This window comes from Lagenorhynchus albirostris, chromosome 14 (assembly GCF_949774975.1).
Source record: "Lagenorhynchus albirostris chromosome 14, mLagAlb1.1, whole genome shotgun sequence".
NCBI lineage: Eukaryota > Metazoa > Chordata > Mammalia > Artiodactyla > Delphinidae > Lagenorhynchus > Lagenorhynchus albirostris.
In genome coordinates, this window is record NC_083108.1 from 78,623,886 (window position 1) to 78,649,326 (window position 25,441).

General features: G+C 43.2%; 1 protein-coding gene across 2 annotated transcripts in view; it reads left to right on the forward strand.

Annotated features, from left to right (window-relative positions):
* TMEM233 (transmembrane protein 233) overlaps positions 1-23,511 on the forward strand; it is a 40,176-nt gene extending 16,665 nt beyond the window's left edge. The window contains exons 2-3 of one of the 2 annotated variants that reach the window (XM_060121468.1): positions 14,208-14,344; positions 23,066-23,511. In XM_060121468.1, the coding sequence (XP_059977451.1) occupies positions 14,208-14,344; positions 23,066-23,072 (144 nt within the window). In that variant the 3' untranslated portion in view covers positions 23,073-23,511. The remainder of the gene's footprint in view (positions 1-14,207; positions 14,345-23,065) is intronic. The other variant, XM_060121470.1, reaches the window with a different exon arrangement.
* The last annotated feature ends 1,930 nt before the right edge of the window (positions 23,512-25,441 follow it).

The following is a 25,441-nucleotide window of genomic DNA, read 5'->3' on the forward strand; positions in this document are numbered from 1 at the left end:
GGACAAACTTAGGTTTTGGGTATTCAGTCAGTAAAGAATCTGAACAGGGTTTGGGCTTGGGCTAGTAAATTTTAAAAGAAACAAGGACATTTGAGTATTCCATTTGGGGGGCTGTTATAAATAATGCTGCTGTGAATACTCGTGTACAACTTTTGTGTGAACATACGCTTTCCATTTTCTTGGGTATATACCTAGGAGTGGAATTGTCAGGTCATAGAGTAACTCTCTGTTTAACTTTTTGAGGAACTGTCAGTTGCTTTTTTTTCTGAAAGCAGCTGCACCATTTTACATTCCCACCAGCAATGTATGAAGCTTCCAGTTTCTCCACATCCTCAGTAATACTTGGCATCGCCTGTCTTCGTTATTCTAGCCAACCTAGAAGGTATCTTGTTGTGGTTTAGATTTGCATTTCCCTGATGATTGATGAGATTGAGAATCTTTTCATGTGCTTATCGGCTGTTTGTATATCTTATCTGGAGAAATGTTTATTCAGATTCTTTGCCCATTTTTAATTGTTTGTCTTTTTATTGTTAAGTTGTAAGAGTTCTTTATATATTCTGGATACAAGTCCCTTATCAGATATCTAACTTGCACATATTTTCTCTTCTTTTAGTGGGTGGTCTGGGCCTTGTTTCTTTCACTTGCTTTGTGACCCTTGTTGGAGGGAACTGTCTGCGTGTTGCAAAGTTTTTAGCGAAACCCTTCCTTTTTCGCCTGTAGCCTTTCTCTCCTTTGCCTTGCGATGTGAACACTAGGCTGGCAGTAGATTCAAAGGCAGACACTGTGAGGGATCAGGCTCTGTGCTCAACTCCTGGGTTCAGGTCCCAGCTCTGTCCCTTCACCTAATTTCTCTGGGTCTAGGTTTTCCCACCTCTACAACAGGAATGTTAACGCAGACCTCTTTGCATTGTTTTCAGAATTACGCGAGATAATGCTGGGCCCTTTTATACTCATCTCAGTTAAGTCTCACCACCAACCTGTGTTGTAGGTACTATTATCCCCATTTTGCAAGTGAGGAAAACTGAGGTTCAGATCCATCCCTCCAAGGCTTTATTCTCCTTTAGGTTCAGCTGCTACCATATTAAGGATCCATATATCTATTGTATAACGTCTGTAATAAAATTGGGCAGAGCACAATTCACATACACACATACAAATGTTGGGAGGGGAGGTTCCATTTAAGTGAAAAATCGCCAGTGACTTTGGCCTATAAAGTGAAGGCTAAAGAACTAAAATTCCTTCATGAGTGCTTGACCTCGAGCCCAAAACTCTTTCTTCTGGTCATTCAGACAGCAAACCCGTGTCTGCCATTCTAAGGCAGAAGCCTACCCTTCGGAACTCTGACACAGAAAGTTAGGTGACTCAGTTTACCCTTTGTTCTGCCAGTACCAAAATAACAGGTCGTCTTGGTTGGTCAGAAAGTTATGCTGGTCGATGGTTTTGTTTTGGGGTCTGTCTGCTTTGCTTGTGGATTTGTTTGGTTTTCTGACCTCATATAAGGGAATTAAAGGAACCCTAAGTGCCCTCCATTAGGGACTAGAAATGGAGTGCTGAGTAAAGAGAGACGTGGTGTCTGCCCTCATGGAGCTCACAGTAACACACACTCAGGTCAATAAGCAACAGAGTCAATAACCGTGAGTCACACCAAGAGCTGTTGACCAAGAAAACGCAGAAGCCTGCAAATAAGAAAAGAGTTCATTGGGATGTTAGGAATTGCAATTCAGGAGACATAGATTCAGATGAAACTGAAAGAATGTTCCAGGGAAGAGAAAGAGTCAGGGACTTATAAAGGCAAAAGCCACAAGGCTGTTAAAGCTGTCTGGCAGGAATTATGATTGATTCTGACTCAAGAAAGGAAATAGCTTGTCCTGAAGGGATGCACTGACATGAGTTATTTTAGGGTAAGTGTCTGATAAGTATCTGGAGTTTCTGGAACAGCAGGCAGATGTTCTGGACGCTACATTAAGACGTAAGTGGTTGAATCTAAAGAAGAGTGGATATATGTATATGTATAACTGATTCACTGTGCTGTACACCTGAAACTAACACAATATTGTAAATCAACTCTACTCCAATAAAAATTTAAAAAAAAATTTTTTTTTAAAAATCACCTTCTTTGCGACCATAATTCAAAAGGAGTCATGTACCACAATGTTCATTGCAGCTCTGTTTACAATAGCCAGGACATGGAAGCAACCTAAGTGTCCATCAACAGATGAATGGATAAAGAAGATGTGGCACATATATACAATGGAATATTACTCAGCCATAAAAAGAAATGAAATTGAGTTATTTGTAGTGAGGTGGATGGACCTAGAGTCTGTCATACAGAGTGAAGTAAGTTAGAAAGAGAAAAACAAATACCGTATGCTGACACATATATATGGAATCTAAAAAAAAAAAAAAGGTCATGAAGAACCTAGGGGCAAGATGAGAATAAAGACGCAGACCTACTAGAGAATGGACTTGAGGATATGGGGAGGGGGAAGGGTAAACTGGGACAGAGTGAGAGAGTGGCATGGACATATATACAGCACCAAATGTAAAGAAACTGATAGCTAGTGAGAAGCAGCCGCAGAGCACAGGGACATCAGCTGGGTGCTTTGTGACCACCTAGAGGGGTGGGTTAGGGAGGGTGGGAGGGAGGGAGACGCAAGAGGGAAGACATATGGGAACATATGTATATGTATAACTGATTTACTTTGTTGTAAAGCAGAAACTAACACACCATTGTAAAGCAATTATACTCCAATAAAGATGTTAAAAAAATATCACCTTCTTTGAGAAAAGGTATTATATTAGCAAACAACATTAAGAATAGGAAATTATGCGTTGTTTATGTTGATTATGTCTTTGTTCTCAGAAGAATGATAATTGACCTGGATATGGTTAAACAAGTAATATTATGAAATAATTCAAATGCAAAGGAGGTAGAAAGATTAAATAAAATGCATGACTGTTAAAAAAAAAAAAGACATAAGTGGTCAAAGTTCAGATTCCATCCAGGCTGAGATGTGCATAAGCCACACTTTCTTAGCGGCCTGGAGAGCTCTCTTAGCAATACCAGCTCCATTTTGATTGTGCTTTTCCAGAAGGAAACAGACCAGGGCTGAGTCAGAGCCTAGATCAAGGGACCTACTTAGGATGGGGTGACCTGAGAAGGCTGCCCTGAGGAAGTTGACCTGTAAGCTGAGACAGGAAGAATGAGCAGACATTGGCCACATGGGACGGACAGGGAAGAGAGCTCCAAGCAGAGGAAATAACCCAGACGAGGACCAGGGCCAGGAAGGAGGTAGGGGGTGAGCAGGGAGGAGAGCTCCAGAAGAGGCTGGAGAAGCATGCCACGGGCCAGGCCTTGGAGGGCTTGGAAGGCCACAGTTGAGAATGAGAATATGAGTCTCTCCCCAGGGGCAAGGGGAGCCAACGATGGGAGGCCACTCAGAGCTTCCAGTCCCATCCCCTCACATGCTATCAGATATCAGGAGCTTTCCAGAAAAGCCACTTTCCACTAAGGTGTCACTGACTGCTAAGGCATCACTCTGCTACCTGTCCCAAGTGACAGAAATGCACCTTCTGTGCCTTACCAAGGAGGAAGGGGACTTAATGGTGGAACTCTTGATTTTTACTGAGGTCTTTTTTTCTTAACACTGGGAAAAATCATGAAGGAGAGCAACTGGGCAAGGGGATGTGGACTCTACCAAAGTATATTTAATAGCTCATTTGTTTTCATCTTCCTCAGTTGGCATATGACATAATAATATCAATATAATAGCTCATACTTATTGGTATTATTTCCCAACCACTGGTCTAAGCACCTACGTGCATTAATTTACTGAATCCATAATGACCAGGAAGCCAAAATAAAAAATAACTGACAATGTCTTCCATTGTTATTATTTGGTGTTTGGGGGCTAGTTTTATTTGAGGGTGAACGTGGAAATTCTGAGCACGTTTGGTGTTAGAAAAAAAAAAAGAAAATGAATGAGTTTTTGTCAGAGAGATCAGTAGCTCAGATGAGAGATATATTTGCCCCAGTTTTTTAATCAGTGGCCAAATTTTTATTAGAATCAAGTCAGCTCTCTGGTGCTGGGTTATCAATAATGCATTAAATCTAGCTCTTGGGTTTTGGGGGACATAATGAAGTAGTTATTGTAAGGGCTTTGTCAGTGAATTTACTGTCTTTTGCTTAAGTTTGTAGCCCCTTAGCAAGTTGCCTTTGACAACAGAAACATTATTTGCTTCCCTCTCTCTGAGTCTCAGTGTTCTCATCTGTAAAATGGAGGATAAAACGTCTTGCTCCCATGAGGTTACTGTGAAGGTGCAATTATATGATGCACATAAAGTGATTAGGTCAGGACCTGGCCTGTACTAATCTATGGTTACTTAAAATATTAGCATTGGGGACTTCCCCAGTGGCACGATGGTTAAGAATCCACCTGCCAATGCAGGGGACACGGGTTCAACCCCTGGTCTGGGAAGATCCCACATGCCATGGTGCAGCTAAGCCCGTGCACCACAACTACTGAGCCTGCACGCTAGAGGATAAGCACTCCATAAATATTATCTATTATTTTAGCATGATAATTCATTATTGTAACTATCATAGCCCCTGGTTTCACCTCCAGCCTCATCTCATGTTCCTTCCTCTCTCTCTCTCTCTCCCTCCCTTCCTCCCACCACCCCATTTTTCTTACCTTACTAATATTCTGTAATCTTGTTTATTTGCATGTTTGAGTATTTATTTTCAGTCTTTACCAGAATGTAAGCTCCATGAGGGCAGGGAACAGTGCCTGGCACATAGCTGGCGCTTAATAAGTAGCTTTTCAGTGAATGAATGAATGAATGAATGACTGTCCATCAGGATAGTGGTTCTCAACTCTTCTCACAATGACCCGAGAAGCTTTCCAAAAAATACTGATTCTGGAGTCCTATCCCCAGAGATCCTAATTCAGTTGATCTGGGATGGAGCTTGGGCACAGGAATTTTTATGGGCATTTTTGGGACCATAGGCAATTCTAAGGTACAGCCACCAATATAGGGAATCTAAAAAGTGTAATTTGAGAGAGTTTCAGTGCAAATCTTCACCTGACAGCCACCCCATAGGTGATGCTGTCTCAGCTGGTATCATCGTGTGGAATGCAGCAGGAGTTCTGCTGTAAAGACCAGAGAGAATAGACAAAGTACTTTCCGTATTTTCCTGGCTCAGGACAAGAGAGCAGCTGTATCATTGATGTAAAGTGCCACAAATTCCCAGAACACTGGACCCATTGGTGTTCAACTCCAGTTACCACAATTTACGGGGTTATTCTGGGTGTCTCCTTGGAAGTGTGGATGCCGGAAGTTACCTGTACATTCTGACAGGTAGCCAGGAGGCTTGGCTGCATGGCCTCACAACACAGTCTTGCTGGTCCCCGCTGCAGTCTTCCTGAGATTGGGCATAGAGACAGTCTCCCTCATTTCTGGCTCCTGAACAACTTTCCTGCCAGGGTATTTGCATATCATGTGTCCATCCAGGGAAGGGACGTGTAAATAAGCTTGAAATTACTAGACGCAGTGAGCATGACGTCACTAGTATTTACTACAGGAGAAAGGAACTTGTCCACTTTTCTGTCCAAGTGTGACCTTTGCTGGCTCGAGGCAGCTGACCAAGACCTGGAAGCTCTTTTTAGGTTTTGTAATGACTTATATTTTGCCAGCACAAGCCCAGGCTCACAGAAAAGGGAAAAGGCACCACTGGGGACTCGAGCACCTTGTAAAATGTGTGAGGACAGCCCATTTGTTCAACATGCTGAGAAACGTTCATTTGACTCGCAGTGGAAGATAAAAACCGGAAAGAATCTAAAGGTCCTTCATTTTCTTTAAAAAAATAAATTTATTTATTTATTTTTTGGCTGTGTTGGGTCTTCGTTGCTGTGCGCGGGCTTTCTCTAGTTGCAGCGAGCAGGGGCCACTCTTCCTTGCAGTGCGCGGGCTTCTTACTGCGGTGGCTTCTCATTGCGGTGGCTTCTCCTGTTGCGGAGCACAGGCCCCAGGCCCATAGTTGTGGTTCTGGGCTCTAGAGCGCAGGCTCAGTAGTTGTGGCGCATGGGCCTAGCTGCTCCGCGGCATGTAGGATCTTCCCCGACCAGGGCTCAAACCCTTGTCCCCTGCATTGGCAGGTGGATTCTTAACAACTGCACCACCAGGGAAGTCCCTCTATAGGTTCTTTCTAACATACTTTGCAGGGTGAACAGAGACAGCGAATTGCTATCTAGCACCTTAAAATAAGGGTCATCGGTTTATGAAATTATGAGGAAGTCTCACAGCTTGGAAAGGAACTCTGGGCAATATCCAAATGCCACAAATCTAAGTTAAAAGACAATGAACATGGACATGGAGAGAGGGTGTGACTTACAAACAGTAACATGAGAGAATTTCTTCTTTTTAGTTCAAGTATAGTTGATTTAGAATGTTGTGTTAATTTCTGCTGTACAGCAAAGTGATTCAGTTATGTATATATATATATATATATATATACACACACATACATATATATACATTCTTTTTTATGTTCTTTTCCATTATGGTTTATCATGGGATATTGAATATAGTTCCCTGTTCTATACAGTAGGACCTTGTTGTTTATCCATTCTATGTATAATAGCTCACATCTGCTAACCCCAACCTCTCACTCCATCCCTCTCCAAACCCCTTCCCCCTTTGCAACCACAGTCTGTTCTCTATGTCTGTGAGTCTGTTTCTACTTCATAGATAGGTTCATTTGTGTCATATTTTAGATAACACATATAAGTGATATCATATAGTATTTGTCTTTCTCTTTCTGACTTACTTCGCTTAGTATGATATTCTCTAGGACCATCCATGTTGCTGCAAATGGCATTATTTTGTTCTTATGGCTGAGTAATATTCCATTGTGTGTGTGTGTGTGTGTGTCTGTCTGTCTGTCTGTCTGTGTGTTTGCCACATCTTCTTTATCCATTCATCTGTTGATGGACATTTAGGTTGTTTCTATGTCTTGGCTGTTGTGAATAGTGCTGCTGCTATGAATATAGGGGTGGTGCATGTATCTTTTTGGAATTATAGTTTTGTCTGGATATATACCCAGGAGTGGGATTGCTAGACCATATGGTAATTCCATTTTTAGTTTTCTGAGGAACTTCCATACTGTTTTCCATAGTGGCTATACCAACTTACATTTCCACCAACAATGCAGGAGGATTCCCTTTTCTCCACACCTTCCATGAGAGAATTTCTTTGTGGTGATGGTCACTCCAATCCACATGGGACAAAATTTCATAGAACAATACACGCACCAAAAAAAAAAAAAAAAAAAAAGGAGTACATGTCAAAACTGGTGAAATCTGAATAAGGTCTATAACTGAGTTAATAATATCATACCAATGTCAATTTCCTGGTTTTGACCAAGTAGTATGGTTACTTAAAATATTATCATTGGGGACTTCCCCAGTGGCACAACGGTTAAGAATCCACCTGCCAATGCAGGGGACATGGGTTCGAACCCTTGTCTGGGAAGATCCCACATGCTGAGGAGCAACTAAGCCCATGCACCACAACTACTGACCGTGCTCTCTAGAGCCCTCGAGCCACAACTACTGAGTCCATGTGCCATAACTACTGAAGCCCGCACGCCTAGAGCCTGTGCTCCACAAGAGAAGCCACCGCAATGAGAAACCCGCGCACCGCAACGAAGAGTAGCCCCAGCTTGCTGCAACTAGAGAAAGCCCGCATGCAGCAAAGAAGACCCAATGCAGCCAAAAATAAATAAATAAATTTATTTTTAAAAAGTATATATATATATATCATCATTAGGGGAAGCTTGGTGGAAGGTACATGGGAACTCTTGGTATTATCTTTGTAACTTTTTGTGAAACTTAAACTACATCAAAATAAAAGTTATGAGACTTCCCTGGTGGCGCAGTGGTTAAGAATCCACCTGCCGATGCAGGGGACACGGGTTCAAGCCCTGGTCTGGGAAGATCCCACATGTCACGGTGCAGCTAAGCCCGTGCACCACAACTACTGAGCCTGCACTCTAGAACCCATGTGCCACAACTACTGAGCCGGTGTGCCACAGCTACTGAGCCAGTGTGCCACAACTACTGAAGCCCTCATGACTAGAGCCCATGCTCCACAACAAGAGAGGCCCTTGCAATGAGACGGCCGCCCACTGCAGCGAAGAGTGGCCCCTGCTCGCTGCAACTAGAGGAAGCCCGTGTGCAGCAACGAAGACCCAACACAGCCAAAAATAAACAAAAAATAAATAATTAATTAAAAATATATGTTTAAAAAATAAATAAAAGTTATAATTTAGGGAAAAAGACAATAGAACAGGAGAAACTGGGAGAAAATTTTGCAGCACACCTAACAGATTAATGTATATTATCTTCTGTGCTATTCATAGAGTTGCCACTAGCCATGTGACTATTGAGTATTTGAAATAGTGCCGTAGTTTTTAATGATAATAGTTTGGCGTGTTGGGTTAAATAAAATATATATTATTAAAGTTAAGTTTGTCTTTTTTTTTTTTTTTTTGCGGTACGCGGGCCTCTCACTGTTGTGGCCTCTCCTGTTGCAGAGCACAGGCTCCGAACGCTCAGGCTCAGCGGCCATGGCTCACGGACCCAGCCGCTCCACAGCATGTGGGATCTTCCCGGACCGGGGCACAAACCCGTGTCCCCTGCATTGGCAGGCGGACTCTCAACCACTGCACCACCAGGGAAGCCCAAGTTTGCCTTTTTAATGTGGCTACCAGCAAATTTTAAATTACATATGTGGCCCCCATTATATTTCTTTTTTACACTGCTGATCTATAATATATAAAAAGTTCCTGCAAATCAATAAGAAGACAAACCAATAGAAAACTAGACAAAAGATACAAGTATAAAATTCATCAAGAAGAAATACATTTGACAAATAAACATCCATACATATATTTGTTAATTCAACAAGTATTTACTGATCTCCAGGCACTGTATTAGTCACCAGGGAGAGTTTTACATAAACTCATCTGAGAAGGCCTCTCTTAGGAGGTGACATTTGAGTGGAAGTGTGAATTTGACTTAGTTTCATTATTAATCAAGAAATGTTATTTAGAGATTCTTTTTCACCTGTTAAAATAGATTGATAATATACAGTGTTAGCAAGGTTGTGGAGGAAAGGACACTTAAATACTGTTAGTGGGAATATAAATTTATATAGCTTTTTTGCAATGCGATTTGACTATGTCTCCAAATGTAAATACATCTATCCTTTGACTCTGTAATCCCATTCCTAGGAATCCATCCTAAGAGGCTCAAATGTGTACAAAAAATATGAATGAGGGTGTCCACTGCAGCATATTATGTAACTGCCACAAACTTTAAATAACTGAAATGTCTTTTGGTGAGGTGTGACCATTTAAGTGACTACTACAAACCCATTAAAAAGAATGAGACAACTATACTTGCAACTTTTCTGAAAGTTTGAAGTTGTTTGAAAACAAAAAGTTACCCACCAAAAATGCATCATGACAAATTAAGATTTTCCCCAAGAATCAAGGATAATGCAATATTAGGGAGTTTATCAATATACTTTAAATCATGACTGGAGAAAGAAAACAGGAATGAGATAGACCCAGAAGCACTAGCTTGGAAAGCCTCCCACCCTATAACAAGTGGAAAAAAGCAACTTTCAGAACAAATATAGTATATAATACTATTCACATTTTTAACTAAGAGGAAAAGGAAAAAATGAAAAACTCTGAGTGAGAGAGAGAACCAAACTAGCTACGTGACTTTGGGCAAATCATTTTAACTTCTCTGTGCCTCAATTTTCCCATCAGTAAAATGAAAACAAAGCATCTGCCTCACTGGGTTGTTATGAGGACTAATGAGATAACCCTTGAAAAGTATTTAACACAGTGTCTGGTACATAATAAATGCTCAATAAATGTTATCTGTTACTATCATTTTGTCAAAGAAAAACTCAGAGGCCAAAACAACTAGAAAAGAAAAAATTTTATTTGAAAAGAAATACAAGGAAGTCCAGCCTCAAAATGACCAGCCAGCCAAATAAAAAGCACAGCACAAGTATTTAAAGGAAACAAATGCAAAATTGCCAAGGTTACCAAGTTTTACATTAATCTGTTCATGATTAAAAAGCAAAGCAGAACAGTATCTTTCTCAAAAGATTACATATCCACAAAAGAAGTGACCTGTGTTTAGGCATCCATATAGCAAAAGGCAAGGATGAAATTCTTTGCCAAGACTTAGGGGATATACTCAAGGTTTCAATATCAGAGGGATGCGGGCTAGATAGACTAACCTGTTGTTCTTGGTTTAATCTCAGGATACAAATTGCTATTTCTTTCTCATGACTGTGATACATGATGTGCTTAGTGATAATGAAAACAGGAGAAAGTGTCAGTTGTTTTCGTTTCATATTATTCATGGGAAAAAAATCTAGAAGCAAACATACCACACTGTTATCTTTGGGAAATAGAATTGGGAGAAGAGCTTACTATTTACTGCATATGTTTCTGTAGCATTTGAATGCTTTACATGTTCACAAATTTCATTCATAATTTGTGAAAGAACTAAGAAGATCATATAAATTTTAAATATTGAAGCCATCCCTTGTTTCTTTCTAGTTCCTCCACAGCAGATGGGATAGTTTGCTTTTTAAGCTCTTCAGAAAAAGATTTATAAACCGTGCATTTTCTCTAAAAGCCATTTCTACCACTTCAGTCTGTAGCATCTGCCAGGAGACACTTAATATGCAATTCCAGTTGGGAGAGAAAAGAATTACAGCCAATGAATTGGGGAGGGGGGGTAATTAATCCTTTCCTGCTTCATTGTTAGATGATGACCCTGAAGCGCAAGCCCCACACCAGTGAAGTCCTGTAGAGTAGAAATCTGGGAGTTCTAAAATATCCCACCCTCATCCCTCCCCCCATATCCTTACATCTACCCAGCAGATTTACCCATGGGCAGCCCCTTCTTCAAGAACCAGAGGAAGAAACGGATTCATTAGAGGACTCCTGGGGAGAAAAGAGTCCACAGTTAATACTGAAAGAGGCTTTTCATCTGTTTTTCAAGCTAACCATGGACCCATTCCTGGAATGACTCAACATCTCCCTTATGAGCCCCAGAGGGATGGTGAATTGCAGAGAGGAGGGTCACATACAGGATGCCAGACTGGCAACAGGTGATGAAGGTTGGGCAGGATTTGCTCATGTCTTGCACTCAAATCCCCCTTAACCAGGCACCAGCATGACTCTTCTGACCTGCAGCAGACAAGTCAAGTGGCCTGGGTAGCCCCCATCTCACCTGTGCTCATGGGCAATGCACAGATGTAGACACACCCTTCAACATGGCACACACTGGCTGTTCTTCCCACTTCCGTTGTCACTGCTGTTGAGAACATGAAACTGGCTATTCATCCAGACAGCCAAGAGTTGACAATGTTTGTGGGGAGATTGGCGGGGGGTGTCTCATTATTTTTTCTCTGGTTACAGCAAAACACAAACATCACCAGAACTAATCTGAAAACTGGGTTTTCCAAGGTAGCATGATAGAATAATGATCATTTTGGGAGAGTCTGAATCTACGTAATTTTAAACTGATCATGAACTCACAATTTGGGATTCTAGGATTCTATGCACTGACTTTGATTGTGAAGCCTCTAAAACAAAGTTTCCCAAACTTGGGTCCCCAGATTCTATTCTGTCAAGGGGTAGAGATTGATCACCTGTAATTCTGATAAGTAGCCCAGATGAGTCTATCGCACACCAAGGATCTCAGCTTTAGAAGAAGAATAAAACAGGCAGTGGCAATTCACAATAAAAGGCAACATGTATTGAGCATATATTATGTCCTGGACCGATGCTAACCACTTTGCCTGCATTAACTCATTAGCACCTCTCATAGGAAGGAGGTGTTATTACTGTTGCTCCCAACTTACAGATGAGGACACCGAGGCTTAGAAAGCTTGGTAATTTGCTCTAATTCTCACAGCTGATAAGATGTGGAATCTGAACTCAGATCTCTCTGCGTTTAGAGCCCATACTCTGTGACACACTTCCTTGGGTTAAATCTTAAGGTGGTAAGCATCTTGACCTTGCAGGGTGTTAAGGATAGCTCTCTAGACCAAAGCTTTTCAGTCCTGAGACTGCCAAATACTGTGGCAGCAACCCAAGTATCCATCAGTGAATAAGGAGATAAACAAAATGTACTCTATCCATAAAATGGAATGTTAGCCTTAAAAAGGAAGGAAATTCTGACACATGCTACCACATGGATGAACCTTGAGGACATTACGCTAATTGAAATAAGCATAAAAAGACAAATATTCTATGACTCCACTCGTATAATGTCCCTAGCATAGTCAGATCTATAGAGACAACATAACATGCCGGTTGCCAGGGGCTGGAGGGTGGGAAGAATGAGGAGCAGGTGTTGAATTGAGTGCAGAGTTTTAGTTTGAGACGATTGATTATGGTGATGTTTGCACAGCAGCGTGAATGTACTGAGTGCCGCTGAACTGTACACCAAAAATGGTAAATTTTATGTTGGGCACATTTTACCACAATTTAAAAAAAAACTGGTGTCTGGTTCCTGCACCAGTTAAATCAGAGTCTCTGCAGAATAGGGCCCAGCTATCTGTATTTTTTAGAAATATACTATCCAAGTGTTTCTAACGGGCACCCAGAGTTAAGAACTCCAAGAATTCAGCGTACAGAATTCTGGAGCTCACCCTGCTGGCAGTCCCTGGCATCGTTGCACGTTCTCACTCTCCCATTCACACAAGAGGCCTAAAAGCAGGACTCGCTGGGAAAGGCGAATCTCCCAGCCTGTTGCTGACTAAGGTGGCCGGGTCCAAGCATTAATGGAAGGTCCTGGAAGCAGAAAGCTCTGTGGTATACTGGGTGCTTCTCTGGCTTGTAATTGTCTGCATATGCCTCATTCCCCTTAAGAGTCGACGAAGAAGGGTGATTATTACTGAAGGGCTGAGCTTTCAGGATCAAGAATAGAGTTCCCACGGAAACCTACAGTTCACGGCATGGATCAGGTCACTCTGTCCCTAACGTATAAGTGCATATTTCCGGTCTTATTTGGGCTGCAGCATGACTTTTGGGGAATTCTCAGCAATGGGAGTTACGATAAAGAGAGCTTATTAGAAGAGAGAAGAATGGCATCTGGCCTCCAGCTCAGCAGCAAGGATTCTCTGAGCACCTCTACTTTGCCTGGGACTCCAAGATGCCCTCAATGAACTCATATTCTTTAGGGAAACGGATGTATTCATTCAGCCAATACTTACTTCTTGAGTCCCTGCAATGGCCCAGACATTGCTCAAAGGGGCACAGAATCTGATTCTGGGCCTTTGCACAAGGATAATCTGCTGAGCCCAGTGATACCCTGCAGTTGCTGGATCATGGGGAAGCCTGGGGAACTCAGAGGAGAGGCCAGGATGGCTGGGACACTGGGGACGGGTAGCAGCTGTTTACCAACCAGTATGAAAGTATTCCAATATTTTAACAGCTGGGAAAGCTGTATGAGTGGGTGCCAGATGAATGGCAGCTTGGCTTGGGCAAAGAGGTGAACAGTTCAGCCAATGTCCCTGACCTTCTTGTGTAGGAACGGGCAATCTTTTTCTGTCGTAGACCAACTAGTAAATATTTTAGGATTTGGTAGACAGTATGCTCTCTGTCCCAGCTACTCAACTCCATCGTTGTAACATAAAAGCAGCTACAGACAGTAGTAAACAAGTGGTTGTGACTGCATTCCATACAGACTTTGTTTATAAAAACAGCAGGCTGGATTTGGCCTATGGGCCATAGTTTGCAAACCCCTCTTCTAGTGGATGAGACAGATATACCCATTCATCCTTTCATCATACAAATATTTATCGCGCATCTTCTACATGACAAATATTGCACTGGGCACTGGTATACTGTGCTGAACAAGTTGGAATGGTCCCTGCCCACAAAGCACTTAATGGGAGAGGCCAAATCGGTCTGTTCAATATGCTACGGTAAATATTAAGATGAAAGTAATCAGGAAATACAGAAGAGGAAGTTAACTCAGACTGGGAGTTCAGGGAAGACTTCCTGGAGGAAGTGGTAACCGTGCCACCTGCTCAGATCAGCCTGGGAAGCCATATCTTTCCCTGTGGGTTGTCATCACCAGCTCTTCCCTTGTGTCCTCCAGTCTCTGAACAGCTACAATGATGGAGACATCGAAGGATCCAAGCGGCTTGGGAGGAATGCCAAGTGGGTGGCCTTCGCCTCCATCATTATTGGCCTTCTCATCATTGCTATTTCTTGTGCAGTTCACTTCGCACGAAAGTAAGTAGGCTTTTTTAATCCCTCCCAATGTAAAATGTCTTTTCTTTTTTGTTGTTTTTTTTTAATTTATATATTTGGCTGCACCAGGTCTTAGTTGCAGCACGTGGGATTTTTAGCTGCGGCACACGGGATCTTTTAGTTGCAGCATGCAGGATCTTTAGTTATGGCATGTGAACTCTTAGTTGCAGCATGTGGCATCTTTTAGTTGCAGCATGCAGGATCTTTAGTTATGGCATGTGAACTCTTAGTTGCAGCATGTGGGATCTTTAGCTGCGGCATGCGGGATCTTTTAGTTGCAGCATGCAGGATCTTTAGTTATGGCATGTGAACTCTTAGTTGTGGCATGTGGGATCTTTTAGTTGCGGCATGTGGGATCTTTAGTTGTGGCATGTGATCTCTTAGATGCAGCATGTGTGATCTAGTTCCCCGACCAGGGATGGAACCCAGGCCCCCTGCATTGGGAACATGGAGTCTTAGCCACTGGACCACCAGGGAAGTCCCCTAAAATGCCTTTTCCTGAATGTCCACTGGAGTCAACAAGGATAGGTTAGATTGTGCTTAGTAACAAACAATCCCAAACAAAAGGTTTTGATTTTTCCTCACTGCTGTTCCATGGGCCTTGTAGGTTTGCGGAAGGTCTCTCTTCCACACAGTCACTCAGGGTCCAGGCTATCTGAAACTCCACCATCTTATAGCTGCTCTATCTAAAACAGGAGTCAACAAACTTTTTCTTTAAAGGGCCAGATAGTAAATATTTTAGGCCACTGTCAGCATCTCAGTCGCAACTACTTAGCTCTGCCATTTTAGCACAGAAGCAGCCATATCCGATCTGTAAATGGATGGGTGTGGCTGTGTTCAATAAAACTTTATTTATAAAAACAGGGAGCTGGCCCATGGGCCATAGTTCTCCAACCTCTGATCTAGAGCATGAGGGCTTCTCAAGCTAAGACAGGGGACAGAAAAACCAGAGAATCCCACGTGGGTTTTCACTGCCTCAGCCCTGGAGTGACACATGTCACTTAGGCTCATAATTGATTGGCTAACACCAGTCACATAGTTCGACCAAACTGTAAGAGAGTGAGAACTGTAGGGCAGTAAGTGGAATATTTAGGTTATTGCTTGCTCTGCCTTAGCATCTAATCTGCTAAATGATTTGCTACATGACGTTGCATCCAACTAGCCTAACTATTCTTAGTTTAAGAGCAGAAGGGTCTCCACAGATGTTTGGTATTTTCAGTGAGCTCTCATCTCATAAAGAGATGGGTGCTGTTGATGTTTCTCTCTGGATTTGGACAAATTTATTCTGATTTCTCCAACCAGCTGAGATGGGCTCCCTCTGCTAGAATCAATGATACTTTCCACCAGAGGTTTGCCAGAGGGCAAGGTAGTGTGATGGACAACCAAGACCTGGAAATGGCAAGTACAGATTCATCTCTGTCTCACTGCGTAACTCCTAGCAAAACAGATAAGAACTCAGAAATCCTTTCACTCTTCTGTCAGAGCAGCACTGTTCCTCCTACACCATTTCCCTCAAGCTGAGAAGATCAGTCTTTCTGACTTGGTTTCAGGAAAGGCCCACTGGGTGGATAAGAGAGGAGCGGCACACCCTTTAGCCTGCCAGGTCAGCCAACCCCACCTTGGCAACCAAGAGTGTAGTGGATGTCACAGTAGGTCAGCTTCCTAACAGGCAAGCCAAATCCATGAGCAATCGGGCAGTTGGATGGAGGGGGGAGATGTCAAAATACAAAGAGTCATAAAGGAAAAAAATAGATGGCTTTGGCCAAAGAGAGGAGAAAAGGACACTAAAATATCAAAGGAACCTCAAACTTTCTTGCCTGCAAGATGGCAAATTGATGATGTTGGCGTATGAAGGAAAAGACAGTTGAAAGATAGATGTGAACACACCAACTTTCCTCTTAAGGAAAGCGTAATGTGCTTGTGTGTGTGAGCACAGGGCTGTGAGCTGTGGAGTTAATGGTGCGGGTTTGGGACCAGACTTCCTGGACACAAGTACCCCCTTTACCACTTACTTACGGTGAGACCATCAGCCAACTGCTTACCTTTCTCAGCTTCAGTTTCTTCCTTTGTCAACTGGGGATTATAGTAGCACCCATTTAATAAAGCTGTCGTGAAGGCTGATGAGAATGTGTATAGGTTGGCATCTGTTCTTTAGTAGTACAGAAAAAATACAAACCATTTATTCTATTATTACTATGGTTGTCAACATGACTGGGGGAGGACATCAGAGTTTAAAATGCTACTAAATAGAGTTCAAGTCTTTGTACACATGAGCCGAGCTCAAAGGACGGTGTTCCAGGGGAACGAGGCCAAGTCCTGGCCTGACTCCTGGGGACTTGTGAAAATACATACTGCCCAGATCGGTGTTTGAGCTAAGTGGTTATAATAATAGCAGCTGACACTGACATAGAACTTACCATATGCCAGATACTGTTCTAAGCTCTTATATGAATTAACCCTCACCGAGTCCTCACAGCAACCCCATGAAGTAGGTAGTATTATCCCCATTTTTGCAGATGAAGAAACTGAGGCTCAGAGAAGTGAAGTGACTTGCCTGCTGTCTCACAGCTAATAAGTTGTAAAGGTGGGTGTTAAGCCCGGCATAATCTGGCTCTGGAAACTGTCCTCGGCCAAACACCACACAGCCTCTAAGCTAGCACGTCCTTTCTAGTACATCCGCTAACAAAGGCCAGTGGACGGCGCTAACCTTGTGGCTAACTCGAGAATTATTTATATGGTGCTGGTGCGGTGAGGTTCCAACCTACCACAAGAATGGGATGAGTTAGGGCCCAGGGTAGCAAAATCAAAGGGCTGCAGGGGTTAGGCAGGGAACGTCCACGCATGAAGCAGCCTGGTCGCAGGACAGTAGGTAGCAGTGGGGGCGGTGGTGCGAGGAGAGAGTGCAGTTTATAGGGAGCAGCCAGCACTCTGCTCTGGCTACTTGGCACCGCTTGGAATGCAGATCTCATGGGCCCATTTTCCAGAAGACATTGAAAAGCTCGGTCTTCATTTAAAATCTGATTTTTAGATTTTTTTTTTTCTTGTGGTACGCGGGCCTCTCACTGTTGTGGCCTCTCCCATTGTGGAGCACAGGCTCCGGACGCGCAGGCTCAGCGGCCATGGCTCACGGGCCCAGCCGCTCCGCGGCATGTGGGGTCTTCCCGGACCGGGGCACGAACCCGTGTCCCCTGCATCGGCAGGCGGACTCTCAACCACTGCGCCACCAGGGAAGCCGGATTTTTAGATTTTGACAACCAGTTCACATCGTTTAAACACATGGTGAGGGCCCAAAACAAAAAACACAAAAATCGCACCTGCAGCCTGGACATTAGCTACTTTGCAGTCTCCGGGGGACAGTTTGGCTTTCAGAGTTCAGTTTGCCTATTAGACACCATGCAAGAAGTTTTACTAGGGACGCAGAAGTCTTCGTGTATGGGGACTTTCTCCATTCTTAATATAAATGTTTCTATCTGGAGATAAAGCATTGATGTTTGTATGCTTGTGATTGAGGTTTTGTTAGTAGTAGTAAAGGACAGGAGAGGAAGTCCCCTCTCCACCCCTTCTCCCTGAGGGGAAGTGTTTCACAGCTGTTAGAGCCTGGCCCGCAGCAGGATTCAAATCCTAGTTCTACCACCCAGACCGCCCGGACGTGTCATGAAACTCTCTGTGCCTCAATTTCCCGCTCTCTAAAGTGAGGATAGAATTTTCCCCACATCTGTATGGTCAGCTTCCTTTTAGATACTTTTTCTTCCATGTTATCAAAGAAAGCAAAAATGTCTTCCAGAGTTAGAATCCCATGGAGACACTCAAATTTAAAGGCTTTGGCGTGTGTGTGTGTGTGTGTGTGTGTGTGTAAGTGTAAGAGACAGCAAGAAACTAGGCCTCAGTGAATGAAATCAATTCTATCTTCCGTTAAGACCAGTAACAAGGCCGATTTCTCAGTAATCCTTTGAAATAAAATTTCCCAGCCTGGCTTAATGCAGGAACTGAATGGCAATGTGGAATTGCTAAGGCAGAGGTTCCCAAGCTTTGGGCTGCAGAAGAGTTACCTGGGGAGTTTTAAAAGAGGTGGACATCGTCGGAGCCCTACCTCAAAGGATTCCAACTCACAAAGCCAGAAGCAAGGACCAAGAATCTGCATTTCCAAGCTCCCCTCTCCTGCCCTAGGGCTCTGGTGCAGGCGATCAGAACGCACCGAACTTTCTCCCTCCCGAATCTAAAAGGCAGAGGCACTAACAGTAGCCAGCCGTTAACAGAGTGGTCAGTTTTCATTTACCTCAGCAAACTTGTCATCCTAACATGTTATATCTAACTCAAGGCCAAGGATGGGGGTCATTTTACAGCCTAGGAGACGGACCCGCAGAGAGAGGCTGTTTTGTAGCAATCTAAAAGGCAGCAAGGACTTCCTTGGAGGGGCTGGGAAAATCTGACTTTAGAGAAGAACTACCCTAGAGATAAGACCGAAAGGTTTGAATATGTCAGTTTTCTGCGTTTCATTAAAAAAAACTGTCTGAAGTCACCTATTGCCTTTTAAAAATGGTGAAGTTCTGCCTTTCAAAAAAGTATTCCTTATCCTTATTAAGAAAACTGTAACCAATCTCTTGTCCCTCAAGTGACTGGAATCTCGGGTAGTTTGTTTTCTCGGAATAGACTCAGGTCGTGATAGTCTCTTCACCCAAACTCATAAAAAAGTCTCATTCATCCTAATTTTTTTCCTCCCAGTCTTATCAAGATATAATTGACATATAGCACTGTGTAAGTTTAAGGTGTCCAGTGTAATGACTTAACTTACATACACCATGAAATGGTGACCACAGTAAGTTTAGTGAACATCTATCAGTTCATGTAAATACAAAATTAAAGAAATAGAAAAAAATATTTTTCCTTGTGATGAGAACTCTTGGGATTTGCTGTCTTAACCACTCTTATATGTAACGTACGGCAGCACTCATTATATTTATCACATCGTACGTCATGTCCCTAGCACTCATTTATCTTATAACTAGAAGTTTGTGCCTTTTGACCACCTTCATCCAACTCTCCCTCCCCCCAACCCCTGCCTCTGGTAACCCCAAATATGATCTCTTTTGCCATCATTCGTCCTAATTTTACAGGTTGTCTGTGTGAGCCACATGGAGCTTAGAGCAAAGAGTTGCATGACATGCGGGCCGTTAGAACTGGGAATCATCGAACTAAAATAGTCAACAGTTTGGGATAGAATGCTGAGCCGTCAGAAGAGAAGTGTTCTGGTCCAAATGGAATCAGAAACTTGCAGTCTCTTGCAGTTATAAAGCCCGCTGCCCGCAGGTTATTAGGGAAAGCGGAGGAATGGATCACAGAGGTGAGACGTTTAAATACTGCAGCCGTCTCGTTCTTGGTCCCGCTTCTTCACATGCCCAGCCTACGTCAGCAAGTCTACAGAGTTTTACTTTCTGCTGGTGTCTGAGGATTCAGGCAAGTGAGGTTGTTGTAGTCATGTTTCACAAAGCACAGGCCTCACCTGTGACAGATTCAGCAGAGATGTTTGTGTTGTATGTTTAAACACTGGAACCACGTCCCGAGCTCAGTGGGAGCCCTGTACCCATTCATACTCATGAGTGTCGAGCGACCTGGTGGCCAGAAGCTCCATTTAAACGGTTGCTTTTTTCTCTTTGAGGAACATGCATAGTTGATTTCTGTAAATGCACATATATTGCAATTCCACTGACCTTACATCTCTGGGTGTTCTTGTAGGTACCTAAACAGCTAGGCACATTCCCACCATGTATTAAAAATGTTTGTTTGTCATTCTTAGCAATAAGAAATTTCATGTTCCAGAGTTCCATTAAGGAAGAACTTGACTTCTAAATTTAAGGATCTCACGACTCTCTCCCATTAGTAGGTTCAGAGTTAGTAGATGTTAACGCATTCTGTACGGCAAAGCTTCCGTCTCACAAGCAGACTGGAAAGGTCCTTTCCCGACCTCAAAATATCCTCCCTTTGCGTTAGAAGGGAAGTAGGCATATACTTACTTACATATATACTTAAGCCTGCATCTCAAGGGGGATAAGAAGCAAGGACTTGGTCTTGCAAAAACATAAAAGCAAATCTCTCTTATTCCCTGTATTATTGGCTGGTGTGAGGCTTCTTGGTGATTGTTTCGCGCAGGATGTGTCTTCAGAGAATTTTTATGATTCCATGATGAAAAATGGGGAACATTACCTGTTTCCAGAAGATCAGAAGGGCTTTCTTTGTTGGTTCAGATGAGTTGCAGTAAAGACAAGACCTAAGTCATCAACAATGGACAGATTTTTGCTTTGAAAAGTTTGTAAGCTGGTGGGACATTGATGAAAACATCAGAATAAACATGTTCAAAAAAATAAAGAAATGTTTTTAAGAGAAAGACATTTTTATAAAGGAAAGAAAAAGATGTTCAACCTCTTCAGTAACCAGGGCAACACAAATTAAAGCAACAACAAAATACTCATATATATATATATATATATATATATAATTTTTTTTTCTGTCTGCCAGATTGAAACAATTTAAAAGATGGATAATGTCAAGGTGGGTGAGAGTGTGAAGAATTGGATACCACGCTGTCGGTGGAACAGTAAATTGGGACAGTCTTTTGGGAGATCAATTTGGTTGTATCTATTAAACTTTAAAATTTATGTGCCCGCCCACCCAGCAACTCTGCTTTTCAGCGTCACAAAAAGGCATGTAAAACAGTAGTTCTCCTCCTTACACATTAAAATCACCAATGCCCAGGGCGCACCCTGGACCAGTTAAGTTAGAATCTCCAGTGAAAGGGCAGGGCATTGGTAGGTTTTAGGGCCCTACAGATGATTCTGACCTGCAGCCTAGGGATGAGAATCAAGGATGTGCAATGATGTTCATTGAAGCTCCGTTCGAAATAGGGGAAAGCTTGAAACAACCTAAATGTCCATCAGCAGGAAAATGGTTAAATACACAGTGGTTCATTCATAGGATGGAATAATACACTGCAGTTTAAACATGGAAGTATCTCCCTTACTGTGGCTTTATAAGGCCCCAGAGGATCTGGTGGCTGCTTCTCCATCCTCATCTCCCAGGACTCTCCCCCTCACTCCTCCACTTCAGCTACATTGAATTCCTCTCTCTTCTTTGAGCAACAGAAGTATGCCGCAGGGCCTTTGCACTTGCTGGCCCCTCTACCTACAATTTTCTTCCTCCCAATATTCACATGGCTTGTTCCCATCTCTCCTTGAGATGCTTGCTCATATGTTACTTAGCAGAGAGGCTGCCCCTGACCAACTTCTCTAAAATAACACCCACAGCCCCACGTCTCTTCCCTGTGTCCCCTTAACCAAGTTTACTTTTCTTCCTAGTATTTACTTCTCCCTGACAAGTTTTATATATGCATATAATTTTTTATATAAATATATAAAATATATATTTTATATATATATAAAATGGTCTGTTTCCTCCTACTGGAATGAAAACTCCAGGAACATTTTCATTTCATTACTGGCATTGCCCATAACAATGGAGCATAACACTTAAGGGTGCTTCCCGTGAAGCTAGACCATTAGGGTTTAAATCTAAGTAGTAGTGTGCCTTTGGGCACGTCTTTTAACCAATCTGTGCCTCAGTTGTCTCATCTATAAAATGAAGATAAAACAGTACCTACCTCATAGGGCTGTGAAGACTAAACTGTATAAAGCACAGTGCCGGGCACATGGTAGTAACTGCTGGGTATTGTTATTAACACCAGCACCTAGAGCAGTGCCTGGCATATAAATATTTATTGAATAAATGAATGAATGAGTGTAAATAAATAAATGCACATGCACACACACAACGAATTTCTAAGTGAATATTTATGGATTTAAATGTAGAGGAAAATGCCTGGAGGATGCACCCCAAATGCTAACAGTGCTACTAACCCTTGAGGAGGAGAATAAGATTCAAAAAGACTCACGAACCAGGAGTATGCCTACATCTGTATAGTTTGGGTTCTTCTGCATGTGCCACACCTAAAACATAACATGTTTCCAATAAAATATTTCTCAAAAAGAAGCCAGTGCTTAGACTCAACAGCGTGCAGACCTGCTCGTCCACACCAGCACTGGTTGAATTAGAGTACTTCTTAAAGACAGAAGCCCTCGGTGACCAGGTTCTGCTCCCTCTCTCTCTCCCTCTCTCCCTCCCTCCCTCTCTCCCTCTCTCCCTCTCTCCCTCCCTCCCTCCCTCACTCCCTCACTCCCTCCCTCCCTCCCTCTCTCCCTCTCTCACCCCCTTCTTCCCTCCCTCCCTCCCTCTCTCACCCCCTTCTTCCCTCCCTCCCTCCCTCTCTCACCCCATTCTTCCCTCCCTCCCCTTCTTCCCTCCCTCCCCTTCTTCCCTCCCTCTCTCCCTCCCTCCCTCTCTCTCTCCCTCTCTCCCTCCCTCCCTCTCTCCCTCCCTCTCTCCCTCCCTCCCTCTCTCCCTCTCTCCCTCCCCTTCTTTCCTCCCTCCCTCCCCTTCTTCCCTCCCTCCCCTTCTTCCCTCCTTCTCTCCCTCCCTCCCTCCCCCTCCCTCCTTCTCTCCCTCCCTCCCTCTCCCCCTTTCCCTCCCTCCCTCTCTCCCTCCCTCCATCCCTCACTCTCTCCCCTTCTTCCTTCCCTCCCTCCCTCCCTCTCTCCCTCCCTCCTCCCTCCCCCCTCCCCCCCACGCCCCTCACTTTATCTCTTGTACACACAGGGCCTGAGCAGCCAGCAGCCAGCATGGAGGACGGACCTCATCCACACACACCCCAAAGGAGTTTCTGAGGAATGGATCCTTGACTTCAGACTGTGAGATCTTTTCCTCCAGGACTCTCCCTGGCAAATGAACTAAAAACGAAAAGAAAAAAAAAATGTCCACAATTTAGGAAAACCAGGCAGCAAAGCCAGGCCAGCCAGGGTCATTGTTTTGTTGTTTTTTTTTTTAAGAAAGAAAATCAAGTCTCACTGTTTCAGTTTATCAAAAGCCATTGTGTCCATGTGTCCTTTCCTCTTCTCCAGAGATAAGCCTCAGAAAATCTCATTACTTTTAATGGGGGAGAGGGGTCCAGATCCAGAAGGAGAGGGAGGTTCTGGGAAGAGCAAGGGATGCTGGTGTTTGCGATGTTGAGCACGTTTGTAGCATGTTTAAAGGCATCAAATAGAGCTGAATTTGTGGATTGTTTCCTTTTATTTCTACATGTTGTAGCTTCGCTTCAGTCTTCAGTAGCTCCTCCGTCAGTTCCCCAGAGTTCACCATCCCGTCTTTGAAGACTCCGATGAAGGAGCTTTCTGGTCTTCTGTCTTGATCTCACTTCTCGTAACTCCCTCCCACCCACCCCTTCCTTGCATCCACCCCGGGTGAACTTGACCACAGCCACAGTTTTCACTCAGACTCTGAGAATGTACTTAGTGGTCAATTCTAGGTACGCGGCCACCTTTCCCATCCCGGTTTTGGGAATATGCTGGCTGTGTTTATAGGATGTGCTTTTATTCAAGCTCTCTCTCCCCTCCTTCTCTCTTTAGAAAGTCTCAGGCAAGACCTCTGATTTTCCTGGAGGCCACCTGGAAATGCCACCCACTGTACTTACTTTCTGTCAAATGTAAACCCTTTAGGTGTGACTATACTGGTTTAACAAGGCCACCATTATTCTGCCTTCCAGAAGACGCTAACCTGGTGGTACACAAAGATAATTTTCAAGTCATTTAAAGCCACGACATTAAGTGACACTGAATCACAAAGAACATTTGCCCTTTTCTATTCTTTTTCAATCCTGATTACAGCTCAGAGAAAGTCTCTGTGTAGTGCTCATGGGTCCTTTGGTTCTTTTTCCTTCTTAATAAAGAAAGAGCAGCCCTCAGGTTCAAAGTCTTTTGTTTAGATAGAATTTAATAACTTACTGGGTTTTGTTTTCATTCTATGTATTTTATTAATTACCTTCCATTTATAGCTGTCTACTTAGGGACATTGTTTTCTGTTCAAATACATTTACTTAAGAAAAGGAAGTGGACTCAAAGAAAATATTAAGTGGTTAACACAACAAGTGATAGGTATATATGTCAAAAATAACTTCAAACACTAATATTAGAAATAGTGAAAATAACTTTCCTAAGCAAGAGAAAAGGCAGCTTATTCTAAGTGAATGAACAAGAGGCTGAGTCAGAACGCCTGAGTTCCAAAGCCTTTTCTGCCACTAACTAGCTATGCAAGCTGATTTCAGGCAGGTTTCTTAGCCTCTGTGCCTCAAATTTCTTCATCTGGAAAATGGAGATAAGAACGCCTGCCTCCTTACCTCAGAGTGTTATTATGAGAATTCATCGCCATGATAGATATGATTGCCCCTGGAGGGAAATTCTAAGTGCTCTACAAAGCATTGTTCTTAGATATTGTGAATCTCAGGCGTTCGTTAAATATCCTGGACCCTCGCAAAAAATAAACACTGATGGACACCAGATTCCACCTGTCATTTTTCCCAGACGTCCGTCACGAGCCAGCACTTGTCCCAGGAGGACATGAATCAGGGACACCAGTTCTCAGCACACAGAGATCCTGGCATCATTCCAGTATATGGGATCCTGATTTCTGTTTCTCACACCTTGTTTTTTGTTTGTTTGTATTTGAGTCCCTGATCTTCTACCCAGATCAAATGAAGTGTTGCTGAGAGGCAGAATAAAAATGGTTTTAAGAAAGCCTGTTTACCACGGTGTATACATTGTATTTTCTTGGGGTTCCCAACCTTCTAGAGACTCCCATAATCGAAACGGGCTCATTCATCCCAGCCTCAGCCTATAGAGAGGACCACAGAGAGGCCCAGGGTGGGGCTAGAGAGGCATCAACTCAGATCTAACTCATGGCCTGAAATGCCCTTCTGGGAGGCATTAAAAGTGTTGGTCCCACTAAAGCCACTGAGATTTCTGGGATCAAGATGAGGATCTGATTTTTTTTCTGGGCCCCTGGGGCCTGGCAGCGAGCTTTAATACTGACAAAGTGAGATGACGGTCTTCTCTGGGACCTCCTGCAAGGCTGAGATCGCCCCTGCTCCACTCCAAAAAGCACAGTTAGGAAACAGATTGGCCAAGACCAGGGGACTCTTGC